Below are 12,160 nucleotides of genomic sequence, written 5' to 3'. Positions count from 1 at the left end.
CGCCCTTTTTTACTCACCTGGCAGGGCCCTGGGTTGGAGCTCTCCAAGTACTGATTACTGGAGGCCCTACTGCTTGGCGAGGGCGCATTGGGAGCTCAGGCCAGAAAATAACCTGCTTCTCTCCTTCTCTCTTCTTTTCCTCAGATTATCATCGCCAAAAAGAGAGGACTGTGCACTAGAGGGTTGCAGCCTATGGCCCTCCACGTGGGAACTTCTAGGACTAGCTGGCCAGGCCTCAGGGGAGCCGCGTTAGAAACTCTGCTCTCAGAGTCCCCTCGGCATAGTGGAGTGGGGAGGCCGGGCAGACACTGAGGCCGTGCACTGAGCCAGCTGGCCAGCTGCATCCCCCCCAGACCGCTGCACTGGCAGTTCCCTCGTTTTCTCGGTGAGCCTCGTTCCCTGCAGGGAGAAGGTGGTGATGGCGGGTGGAGCCTAGCCCACAGAGAGCCCTGCTAGCAGAGGCTGCTGACCTGTGTAGATACCGTGTGCTAAGTAGACGCATATGTCATCTTGTTTTTATTAGCGCATAGAAACAGTCTTGGGGAGCTTCCATCTAATCCGCCTGGCTCTCTCATCCCATCCTTATCGTACCCATGTCATACCCTTGGGAGACTCCGGTGGGGCCTTGTTTTTCCTCTCTGCCTTCCTCCTCTTCTGTCTCTTGAAAAGTAAAATGTGATGCTGAAGAAACGGTGGTGTGACTTCTGGATGATACCGATTGGGCGTAAGATGCTACTGAGGTCAAAGGAAAAGCTCTCCCGAAGAACGGAGCCCCTGGAAGTAACAGCAAACTACGTGCTTCAGAATTGTCTCCGTCTGCCCAGAACGGCAGGGAGGCCCAGGAGCCCTAGCTATAGTATCACAGGAGCGGTAGAGGTGGGGGGTGGGGAACTGGAGGGAACGATGCCCCTTCCCCCAAGATCTCTGATGTTTCTCTGCACCGTGCAGTATTAATATAGTCCGTCTTTCCCGAGTTCTTTGATTTGGAACGTAAACTAAGGGAGGGGCTTACATCGTTTCTCTCAGGGACAGCAGTAAAAAATTGATTGCCAATTTCCAACTTGTAGCTTGAGTACTACTGACATCTGATCGCGCCCTTTGCTTCGCCCCAGCCCCCAAGTAATTTGCTCTGTTCTAAGTTCCGTAGTTACCAATCCATTGTTGGAGGTTCCAGGCCACACCTTATGCCATCTGCATCGCCATGTTCAAAATCCCCTTCAGAATAGAAAGTTTTCTAATGGGGTATGGAGTGAAGTGCCCCCCATAATGAAAGTCCCAAATTTTCCTGGAAAGAATCCCAGGAAGCTTAAATATATATATTTCCAGGCTCGTCCCCTGGAGAGTGATTCTGTTGGTCTGAGGTGGAGCTTGGAAATAAGGTGAATAAGCCTTCAAATATGGGAAACCATTCTAAATAGTAGTAATTTATCTATGGGGAAGTTCTGGCTCTTCCCATAAAACGCACCCACTACTATGGTACCTCTTCTAGAGGCTTGGTGCCATTGTTGGGGTGGCAACATGCTGGTATGCAGAGCTGGGGATAGGAGTCGTTTAACTGTCTGCTTCCTGGGCGGGCCCCTCCGAAGTCTGCGCTCCGGCTGCTCTGCTGCCTCCCAGTGGCCATCTGAGGAACTGGAGGCCAAGACACGCGCACATAGGCGTCTGGGCTGAGTCTACTGACCTTTGAACTCCAAGACTCTCCCTGCGGTTAACAGGCTTTAAAATGAGTCATCTCAGAGGTGTGGTAAATGGCAGAGAGTCCCAGCCCTAAGGTAAAACCCCTCCTGCCCTGAATTGGTTCCCGCTTTGCAATACTTGTGATGGCTCTGGGTTGGGGCACCAGCGTGGAGGTATAGGTATGGTGTGGACAAGGCACAAGCCGTGACAGGCTGAGGCGAAAGGACCAGTGGTTTATTGAGGGTGTAGGTAAGAAAATGAGAGTGAACTGTATCGGCTCTCGGGGTGTCCCAGCTGCTGTAGAACCGCATCCCCTGTAGATGTCTCAGCAGTCAGAAGGGAACAAGGGATTCCTGGGTCCCGCAAGAATTCTACCCAAGAGCTGTGAGATGCAGCCAAGAAATGATGGCACTTTCACGGGTCCCGTTTTATGCCTAAGCCCAGGAATTGGACAAGAACTTAGTAAGTGGCCCAAGTAGTTAAACCATTAATCTGACGGGGGTGGGGGTGGGGAGGACTGGTACTGGGAAGCCCAGATGCAATAAATTCATCAAGTTAGGCAGACAGCCTATGCTATGGACAGGAACAATGGCTTTTGATGCCTGACTCATTGTGGGGGGTGGGGACTCTTGGATTTCGACCACTGAGGTGTCATAAGGTAATAGGCGGCCGGGGTCAACTCTCAATTCCCAAGGGCGGTTCCTAGGAGACACAGAAGAGGAATTCTGATCTTATGACCCCTTTCACCTAAAGGCAAACCGGGGACCTGCTTTGGGCTGAAGTTAGTCCCACCGTCTCTTAAATATCAGGCAGGAAAATTGGCCTGGCCATCAAACTCAGCCAGAGAAGTTTGCCTCCTCTGCTTGGACAGTCCCTGCTCCAGCACAGCTGGGGGAAAGGATATTGCTCTTCCTTCGGTGGACATGGGCTACTTCCGGATGGAACGGCAGAAGCCATGCACCGGAATAGCTGCGCGTGCGTGTGTTTGAGATGGAGGGAGAGAGAATGGTGTGATGTGCAAAAGAAAAAAAAAGGACGTCAGGTTCAGAGACATGATTCTGGGCCTTTGCACTGCATGATGAGGACACGAACCTTAGCCCCACCGCAACAAGCCAAGTTCATCCAAAAGAATAAGCAGTGCTGGGTGGCTACAGTACGCCATGCGAAGTAGCATAAGAGATGGTTATTAGATTTTCATGTTGTAGCTCGTATTGGCACAGGTATCGATAAACATTACATTGAGGTGTCTGGATTTTTCTTTGCCACTCTTCTGCAGAGACTGGACCAATGACAAATGATGTAAGGGACCAGCTAGTGCTAAGACCCCTTCTGATCCCTGACACTGGTAACTCTCCCCAAGTAAACAGTGAGCTGTAGGTATTGCAGAAAAAGTCGTCGTTATGCCTTACCTTCTGTTGTTCAGCTCAGTCCTGTCACCCAACATGACTACGTCATCACCTCTTTCTGCCAGAACATTATCTACCCACTTACTGTCTCCTTGAAAGAATCGATGTGTATAACAGAATGTGTGGCAGAGCGTTGAGATTCAGGAGACGTTTAGAGGGAATAATGTTCCTGTCCCTCCTCTGTACTAGTCTTATCAACCTCCCTATTGCTCCCTTCAATCCCTTTTTCAAATGAAACATGGCTTAACACCCCCTTGTGATGTCATAGACAACCATGGCGATGTAGTTGTGAGCGTAGCTAGGAATCAGGCTGTAAAAGCGCCCCTGGCCAGCTGTGTCCTGTAGCTGCAGTTCAGTCTGCACAGAGAGAAGGGAAACTAGCCTTTTAAAGGCTACAACTTAATAAAGGCAAAGTAGAGGGTTGAGGAAACTGGGCCCCTGAAAATGGCGACTATGGCCACAAACCAAGTGGCCTATGATCCTAGGACAGGTCGAATCTCAATGTACTGTTTTGATTAAGGAAGACCCTATAGAGCAGCGGACTTAAGGACTCGGGGCCTGTTGGATGGTGTCTGTGTCACAGCTGGAGTTTAGATGCGGGCAGAGGGAACAAGAAACAGGGCTGGTAGTTTAGAAAGGCTTCCCGTTTTTCTTCCCCTTTATCCACAAATAATCTGGGGCGGTGCTCCCGTTCCGTGGTGAATAGGCGGAAGGGGCCGAGGTGTGGGCTCAGTCATATGAGAGTGAACACTCAGTCTTCAGTCTTCCAAGTGCATGATCGTGGACGGGAAGTCAATGCCAATGGGCGCCTGCAAACCAGAGGTACTCACTCTACCCGTCCTCTCCGCCACCCCACCCCCTCGCCCTGTACCAGGCGGCCTTAGAAACCAGAAGGGGAGAATGGTCCCCGAGGTTGTCCTGGCTCAACTTTTCAACGCTGACAGCAGATAACTTTGAGGAACAGAATCCCTGAGTGAGTCCGCCAAGGGAGGTGGCTGCGTCGGTGGCGGGCGCACCGGCTGATGCCGGCAAAGCTGTGGACGGGAAGCGGGCGCCGCTTGGCACCTCTCCCAGTGCGAGGCACGTAAGCAAGCCCTCCGTCCCCCTGGGCGAGGAGGAATCGATTCTCCTGGAGAACGGCCACTGCATTGCTCACTGTCCCACCTCCGTATCCCCGAAGCCCGACCCAGCCCCCTAGGAACACGAGTTTGGTTTGCACACAGGCCGGTGCCGGGGGCCCCCGACGGTTTCCAGGCTGAAGCCTCGGTCCTCACCGTGGGCCTCACCGGCGTGCGGAGGCAGACATCGCTGCTCGCTGCCTGAGGTCACAGGGCGCTCTCTGTCCAGCCGCCACTCAAGCCCCCTTCGGCGTCGCCCCTAGGCCTGGGCGTGCAGCCATGCCCCCTGGCCCGCCGCTCCCGAGGTGGGGACGAAGGTGGCCAGGACCCGGAGGGAGAGTTGAGGGACACACGGAGGGCGGGCGGCGTGCGGGAGGGAAGTCGGGGGTCGTTTAGGAGAAAAGCAGGCTCATCTAATGACTGCCGGGGGAATGGGGGTGCTCGTTCTCGATAGTTCCATCACCCTCCCGGAGGAGGAAATACCAAAGAGGTCGCCAGGCTCGTCGGGACAAGCGGGTTTATTGGAGCGTTACGGGGGACCCCCACACAGACGCGCCAGAGCCAGGGGCTCAGTTCCCTTCGTCCCCCTCGGCCGCCGGCGCCTCCTGGGCGTCCTCCGCGCCCGGCTCCTGCCGCGTGAACTCCTCGATGACTATGTCCTCGGAGCTTGCAGAGGCAGCAAGGGGAATGGCGGCTTAGGAACATCCTCCAGGTCACTCCTCTTCCTGATCCCAGCCAAGTGCTCCCTTCCCCCCGCTTCCCAGCTCGATGGCCAGCGCCCCTCGGTAGCTCCCCACTCCCGCACCGCCGGGTCCCCATCGCTCGCTCCCTCCCCAGGCTCCTAACACGAAGGTCCCCCTGAGCCCTGGGGGAGAAATAAGAACGCAGGGAGGGATGGACGGAAGGGCTCGGAATAAGAGAGAGGGAAGTCAGGGCGAGGGGGGTGGGGAAAAGGAAAAAAAAATGGGGGTGCGGTTCCGAGAGGAGCGGAGGGTGCATGGCGGCTGCAAAGCGCTGAGCTGTGACGGAAGCTGAAGCCAACATCTCCACCGCACACGTGTCGAAAGCGACAGTCCAGGGAAGCGCTTTAACGTTCCCGTTGTCTAACGATGGAGGGTGGCCATCGGGGTGGGGGTGGGGGGGTCCAAGCCTCACATTTCCTTACCTGGCAGCCTCTGTAGCAAGCATGCAGAGGGAGGGAAGATGGGGGCGAAGCTGGAAGGGGCTCTTCAGTTTCTGAAGCGCTGTCTCGTGACTTTAACCCCTGCCTTTTTAACCCTCTCCCTTCTCCCCGCCCCCCCAACACACGGTCTCTTTCCCCTGAAAACCCGGACTCCCAATCTGCGTCTTGCTATTCAGTCTCTACCTAAATTGCCAGAACCGATTCTTGAGATCAGAACTGCTTGGTCCCCAAGCCACAGGACCACTGTTCCCGTGAGTCCCTCCTGGTCACTTACCATGAGATGGCTTCGGATGCATCAGGATCAGGGGCAGCTCCACACCAACATCGCTGCAAAGGTCCCAAGGCAGTTACCCATGTCCCTCCAAGGCCACTCTTTGAACCCCTCTCTCTGTTTTCCGGTCCTGGGATGGCCTCAGGATCCCCGTCACTTTAAATCCCCTTAGCTCTGCATCCTCTCCTCCTGTCCCAGTCCCAGCGTCCCCACAGTCTCTTACCTGGCTGTCAAGTCACCTAGGATGCTGAGGGTAGAATGACACCCTAAAATTAGCAGCTGGAAATGCAAAGTGGCAAGCTAATTCAATGGGGGATGAGGGATTCATAAAGCTAACTTAGCCACACAGTGGGTTTCTGGAAGGGAAGGCGGCTTGCTCACTGAGCCCACAAGGAACCCAGTCTGGGAGGAGACGTGAGAACAGCTTGTTGGGATCAGTTTAACTGGGAGGAAAACCGAAGTGAGAAACCCCCCAGCTCCCCAGCCCCTGATCACACAGACCCTGAACCCTCACTCACCCTCCACTGGACGCCATCAGATTGACTCTGACTTTGTAGGACACCAGGATCCCCAGCAGCTCCTTGGTCATTCCAGGTCGAAGGCTGGAGGTGGCGGTATTCATTGTTGGAGGGGGAGGACAGGGCGGAGGAACTCGTTAAGTCCCCCAGTCTCTCCCTGTGTACCTTTTGTCTTCCAACGGGTCTCTCAGGTTCTACTCCTACTCATTGGGACCATATTTCTGTTCCCAAAATGCAGTTTTACCATGTCACTGTCTGCTTCAAGAGCCTACCTCTCTGAATGCCACTCCTCTGTTTGGCTTTTGTGACCCCTAACAATCTGGCCTCACCCAGCCTCTCTAACCCTCTCTGCCCTAACTCCCTGACACCCAGAATCCAACCTAATCGGACCCATCCTCTCATGCTCAAAATGTGCCATGCAGATTCCTACGTCTAGCCTTTCCTCATGCCTTGCTCTCAATTTAGAATGTTCTTTTATTCCTCCATTGCTACCCAGATTCTACACATTCTTCAAAATCTAGCTCATTCTATCTCCTCCAGGAAATCCTCTCCGACTATGCCGGCTTCTTTGAACTTCTATTGGATTTATAAGATTGTATTCTCATTCTTCTTTATTCTCCATGTAGGCCAGAAATCGACTGAAGGCAGAGATTGTCTTAAACTTCTTAAACATAGCTTAGCATAGGAATGAGTATGTAACAGGTGCTTAATAAAAAAAAAAACGATTAAAAAATAAGACACAGAAAGCTGCATATTCTTGGGACAGTCTCTTCATTGCTCTGGGATGCTGATCCTCTATCTATAAAATAATGCCGTTCGGATGATTTCAAAGGGTCTTTCTAGCAATAACAGTCTATAGCTACATGATCGATAAGGCGTGAGGAGAGGTGGGGGAATTAACGCTTGTCGGATGGCGGCAGGTGGCCTTCGTGGGAGACACATCTAACACTAGGGCCAAATGAATAACCCGATAGAATTCTATCACTTCCTATCATATCCTTCTGTTTTTCCGTCCTTTCTCTTCACTTCTCATGTCTGAATCTTCCATCCATTTCTATCTTCCCTAGAGAGTAGCTGCTGTAAAGATCACAGTGTTAGAGCCAGATGACACGTGATAGAATCCTCTTTGCTTCTGCCGCTTATTACCTATGCAAACTCGGACAAAGTTCTTCATCTCTTTCAGCCTCGGGGTCCTTAAGTTGAAATGGACTAAGAATGCCCACACAGCCTACAACACAGAAGATTTTTCTCTCTACTTTTTCCTTTCTTGCTGCCTAAGACCTAAACCTGTCATTGGTCTCATGGGCATTATTTAGCTTACTGTTGGCTCTTGGGCCTGGAGGGATCTCTGAACACTGACCTAGAGACGTTCATAGAAGGTGAAACCTCACAACTGTATATATGGCATATGGAATGGATTGAGGATCGAAAATGGAGGTTGGGAGTTCCTTCTGAGCTTACATCGTGCTAGAGGCCAGATTGGTATCACCATGCTTGAGTTTGCCATCCAGTGCCAGGCCCCGTTTCTGGCTGCTGGCATCCAGGAGTGGGGTTACTGCAAAGCTCTTGGAGATGCTGGAGTTAGCAGCTATAGTCTCCCTTTGAAAGAAGAAGAGAAAAATTTAGGCTAGGCTTGCGAAGTAAGGGTAATTTCATTCCTAAGAGTATCTTGCACTAAGAGTACCTGGAAGAGCTGGCACGTCTAAGTGTGGGGAATGGGAACGATTTGCTCTGATGGGAAACCCTTAGGCCCCGACCCTCTCTCAGCATTTTGATGATCATCTTGTGGGCATCCAACCTCTAGTTCTGGGATTCCTTCCATTTATCCATATCAGCCTTCACCTTGACTTTTCTCAGTCCTGGACTCTTAACCACTTCCTCCTTAACCCAGCCCTCTCCTCTGCCTCCAGCCCCAGCCCTCTTGCCACCACCCCAGCCCTTGTCTCTCTGACCCAGGTCCCAGCGCCAGCTCACGTGAACTCCTGCATGAACACAGTCTTGGTGTACTTGTCTAGTGAATACAGGACAACATCTGTGATCTGGTCAACTGAACAGCCAGGAAAAACACATGACTATAATTAGTCAGTGCCCCCTGAGACCCCGACTCGCTGCCCTCAGATGTGACCTTATACGTGGCCACGCTATGCATGGTGCACTAGGATGTGCTCACAGACAAACAGAGATAAATGTTTCGATAAGCCTGAATTGGAGGGAAAGACTAAATGAATGCGGATCGGCTAAATGGGACAGAGTTTTGGAAAAAGGCCTGTGGATGCGGGCCCAGGTGCAGGGGGATAGGAAAAGAAGCTCGCCTGAAATCTTGATTTTCTTGATGACCTTGTTGGTGCAGTTATTGATAGAAACATTGACCGAGATGGGCTTGCCATGGTAATGAACCTGGAGCGGGAGGAGAGGCCCATCACAAGGTTGGAGGGAAAACACCAAGCTCGAGACCCAGCGTTCCTGTTTCCTTAGCGCCGTCTCCACCCTAACTTCCATCCCTGTCTACTCAAGTAGGAAATCAGTGAAGAAAGGGGTTCGGAGGGGTTATGGGGTATGGGGCAGGAAGTGAGTGCCACGCACCTCCGTCTCCATCCAGGCCTGGAGTTGTAGGGGCTGAGCCGACAGAAGGAAGCGGCGAGTGGTCTGGGCCCAGGGGCCAGGGCCTGGCTCCGGGGGTGCAAATTGCACTTTTCGAATGACCAGCCGCACAGAGTCTCTGAGCAGAGGCCAAGGGGTTAGCCAGAATGTCCCCTTTGGGACCCACAGACCTTTCCCATGCCAGCCCCATAGCCCAGTCCTTGCATGGGGGGGAGGTGGGCGAAGACCTCCCTCGGACAGAGAACTCCTCTAGACCTTCAGTGTCGGTATCTAGACCACAGGTCAGCCAACTATGGCTCACTGGCCAGATCTGGCCTGCTGCCTGGTTTTTATGGCCCACAAGCTAGGAATGGTTATTACGTTTTTCAATGGTTGAAAAAAATCAAAGACTAATATTTCACACTATGTGGAAATTATAGCAAATTCACATTTCAGTGTCCAAAAATGAATTTGTACTGGAACACAGCCACGCTCACTCATCTACGGGCCATCTCTGCCTGTTTTCACACCACAGTGGCAAAGACTACATGGCCCACACAGCCTAAATATCTAGTTTTTGGCCCTTTGCAGAAGAGTTCACCGACCCTGGCCCGAGAGCAAAGAAGAGAATTCAGAGAGGAATCAGAACCGGGCATCCGAGTTGGTGGTGCTGGGGTTCCGGAGATTAGAAACAGGGCTGTTTCTGTCCCGAGAGCAAGATCTGGAGTTTGGAGAGGACCAAAGAATACCTCTTGGGGACGCTGTCCTCCAGGTTGTCAGCACAGAAACCCTTCACTTCGAAGTCGACCCCGCAGGCCTGCAAAGGGGCAAAGGCGATGAAAACTCATTTCCAACACTGCACCTCCCTTTCTTATAGGCCTAGAATGAATGCCTGACCTCATCCCTTAGCTGTTCCTTTCTCAAGTCTTGTCCTTTTGTCCCTCTGTCGCTCCTCCCAGCACTGACCATCTATCTCGTTCTTAGAGCCCAGACCTCACCTTTCCTGTATCCTCAGGACCTGGATGCAGTGTCACTGAACAGGGCAGGTTGACAGCCATCTAGAGGATCAGAAGGAGGTTAGCAAACAAAAGAAACAGGTATCCTTTCGTCTCTTGTTCTTTAGCTTTCTCTCTCAATCTTGCCTGGAAACCTTGTCCAAGACTTGGGGTCAGTACCTGAAGGGTAAAGGGGTAGGCATTGTCCCCCAGCTTGTGCAGTAGGCGCTCCTGCAGGACTGTGAGAGACCTCTGGGGGCTGGTGGGCTCAGCTGGGATGACTTGCTGGACCTGTACATACAGATCTTTGCGAAACGTCAGCCCAATCACATCCAAGTCATCACGGCCATAGCGAAAGGCACATGTCAACATGACAAACACTGCGAGTAAAGGAGGAAGAAAAGTGTAAAGTAATTCTAGACATGGATGATGTTGATGCTAATGATGATGAGCATGGGACTATTGGCAGAAATAGAACAGTTATGATCGAACTCATACTTTGCAGCTAGTACCTAAGATTAGGGGTAAATTAAAAGCCGCCTCGATCTGCTCTACTCCCTAGTGGAGTATGGGATGGGGTACAGAGGGATACCTACCTGTCCAAGGACAGAGTGACAGAGATTGAGGGAAGGAAGGATGTAGAACATAGCTGGAGAATCTTATTTCTATCAGGAGCCCTGACCCCAAATATCGAACAGCCAAGTTATCTCCTTTTAAAATTAAGAACAAGGAAAGTGAATCTATATTCGAAAGATACTGCAAAGACTGAAAGTAATGAAAATGGTAGTGTTTCCAAGGACTGGAATAACGGGCAGCCTCACACACTGCAAGAAAGAGTTAATTGGCACAACCATTTTGGAGGGCAGTTTGGCAATATAAAGCTTTAAAAATGTGTGAATGCCCTTTGGCCATTCGTTCCTTTTCTAGGCATTTAGTCTAAAGAAATAATTGGACAAGTATGAAAGGATATATACAAGTATATACTTTACAGGGTTGTTTATAATAGCAAAAAGTGTTCAAGCATTGAAGATTGGCTGAATGCGTTATAGTTCACCCATACAATATAGAACTAGGCAACTTAAAAATGTATAGAATTTTCCTGTATTGCCATAGGTGAAAAGGATTAGAAAACATTGTTTATAATAGAACGTTTTAGAGAAAAATATACATATTTTTGGACAGAAAATGTGAATAAATATGAACTAAAATGTGACTGGCGATTATTGCTGGGTGTTAGGATTAGTCTCTTTCTTCTTCATTTGTATTTTCTAATATTTTCACAATGAAGACGAACAACAGTTTTCAAAAGAGACAACAAAGAAATTCACCCTGGTTCTCGATCACAGCCAATTAAAGTGGGAGAAGGGAGAGAGAAAGAAAGGAAAGAAGAGACAAAGGAAAAGATAAAGAGGTGAGGGTGTTAATCTGATGAATTGTTCTTAACACATCCTGCCGTCCCCGTTCCCGTGTGGGGAGTTCATCACCGCACCCCCCCCACAAGATCTTATTTGCTCTCTAGTGGTTTAGAAGCATCCTTTGTGCTATGATATACCTCGTTTTTATTTTTTTTAAAAAATTCAACAGTTATTCTAAAGTTATTAACTTATATTTGTGTTTATTATACAAATAATAAAGAGAGATCCCAGATAAATTTTTTTAAACAACACTTCATTAACACAACCACGTATACTGCCCCATAACTGGCCTTTAATAACGTAATGGTATAGCATAAGCATGTTTTACATCAAAAAATGCTCCTTGACAGAAAAAAAAATATTAGAGAATATGATGCAAATAATATATTCATAAAAGTAACAAAACAAAATGGCTAAGGAATGAACTTTAGAAATGTAAACAACTTAAGTGAATAATATCAGACTCTACTAAGGCACATAAACAAGATTAGAATAAAAGAGGAACAAAAACGCATCTTATTCCTGCATCGACATGCCTTTTTTAAACTAAAGATTTCTTTCTGTAGGTTATTCTGAAGAATTTGCAGGCACGTGAAAAAGTGATTTAGGTTTTAGAAATAGTGATTGAGAATCTTAAATAAGTCGGTTAAGTTACTGACTCTACCCCAAAATTTCCCTGATATTTAAAACTCGCTGGGCTGCTTATCCATACTGCTTAATCTGAGAGATTAAACCTATTTTTTCCACGATATCGAAAAGTTCCACCTGAACTAGTGTTCATCAATTTGTTCTAAGCTTTTTTTCAAATCAAACCCAATTTTCAATTGAGTCGGATCACAGAATAAGAGTTAAAAGAAAAAAAAGCAATGAAAAAATATTTCAAAGTAATCTTGATTTCTAATACCGTGACCAGAGTAATGTTTCTTACTGTTTCTTGCTGTACTTATCGTTTTATTTGTTGCTTTGCTTGAGATTTTTTTTTTAATGGTAAAGATAA

At 49.4% G+C, this 12,160-nt stretch overlaps 1 protein-coding gene across 1 annotated transcript in view; it reads right to left on the bottom strand.

Annotated features, from left to right (window-relative positions):
* Positions 1 to 4,704: 4,704 nt before the first annotated feature.
* Positions 4,705 to 12,160, bottom strand: part of ARR3 (arrestin 3) — a 9,858-nt gene continuing 2,402 nt past the window's right edge. The window contains exons 6-17 of the mRNA XM_006908522.1: positions 9,929 to 10,128; positions 9,752 to 9,811; positions 9,503 to 9,570; positions 8,757 to 8,892; positions 8,486 to 8,570; positions 8,148 to 8,220; positions 7,635 to 7,772; positions 6,174 to 6,257; positions 5,879 to 5,902; positions 5,659 to 5,711; positions 5,367 to 5,376; positions 4,705 to 4,867 (exon numbers count right to left, since the gene is read on the bottom strand). Coding sequence (XP_006908584.1) covers positions 4,771 to 4,867; positions 5,367 to 5,376; positions 5,659 to 5,711; positions 5,879 to 5,902; positions 6,174 to 6,257; positions 7,635 to 7,772; positions 8,148 to 8,220; positions 8,486 to 8,570; positions 8,757 to 8,892; positions 9,503 to 9,570; positions 9,752 to 9,811; positions 9,929 to 10,128 — 1,028 coding nt within the window. The 3' untranslated portion in view covers positions 4,705 to 4,770. The remainder of the gene's footprint in view (positions 4,868 to 5,366; positions 5,377 to 5,658; positions 5,712 to 5,878; positions 5,903 to 6,173; positions 6,258 to 7,634; positions 7,773 to 8,147; positions 8,221 to 8,485; positions 8,571 to 8,756; positions 8,893 to 9,502; positions 9,571 to 9,751; positions 9,812 to 9,928; positions 10,129 to 12,160) is intronic.

This window comes from Pteropus alecto, unplaced genomic scaffold (assembly GCF_000325575.1).
Source record: "Pteropus alecto unplaced genomic scaffold, ASM32557v1 scaffold312, whole genome shotgun sequence".
Classification (NCBI taxonomy): domain Eukaryota; kingdom Metazoa; phylum Chordata; class Mammalia; order Chiroptera; family Pteropodidae; genus Pteropus; species Pteropus alecto.
Note: the sequence above shows the minus strand (reverse complement) of the source record. Positions and strands in the feature narration are given on the sequence as shown.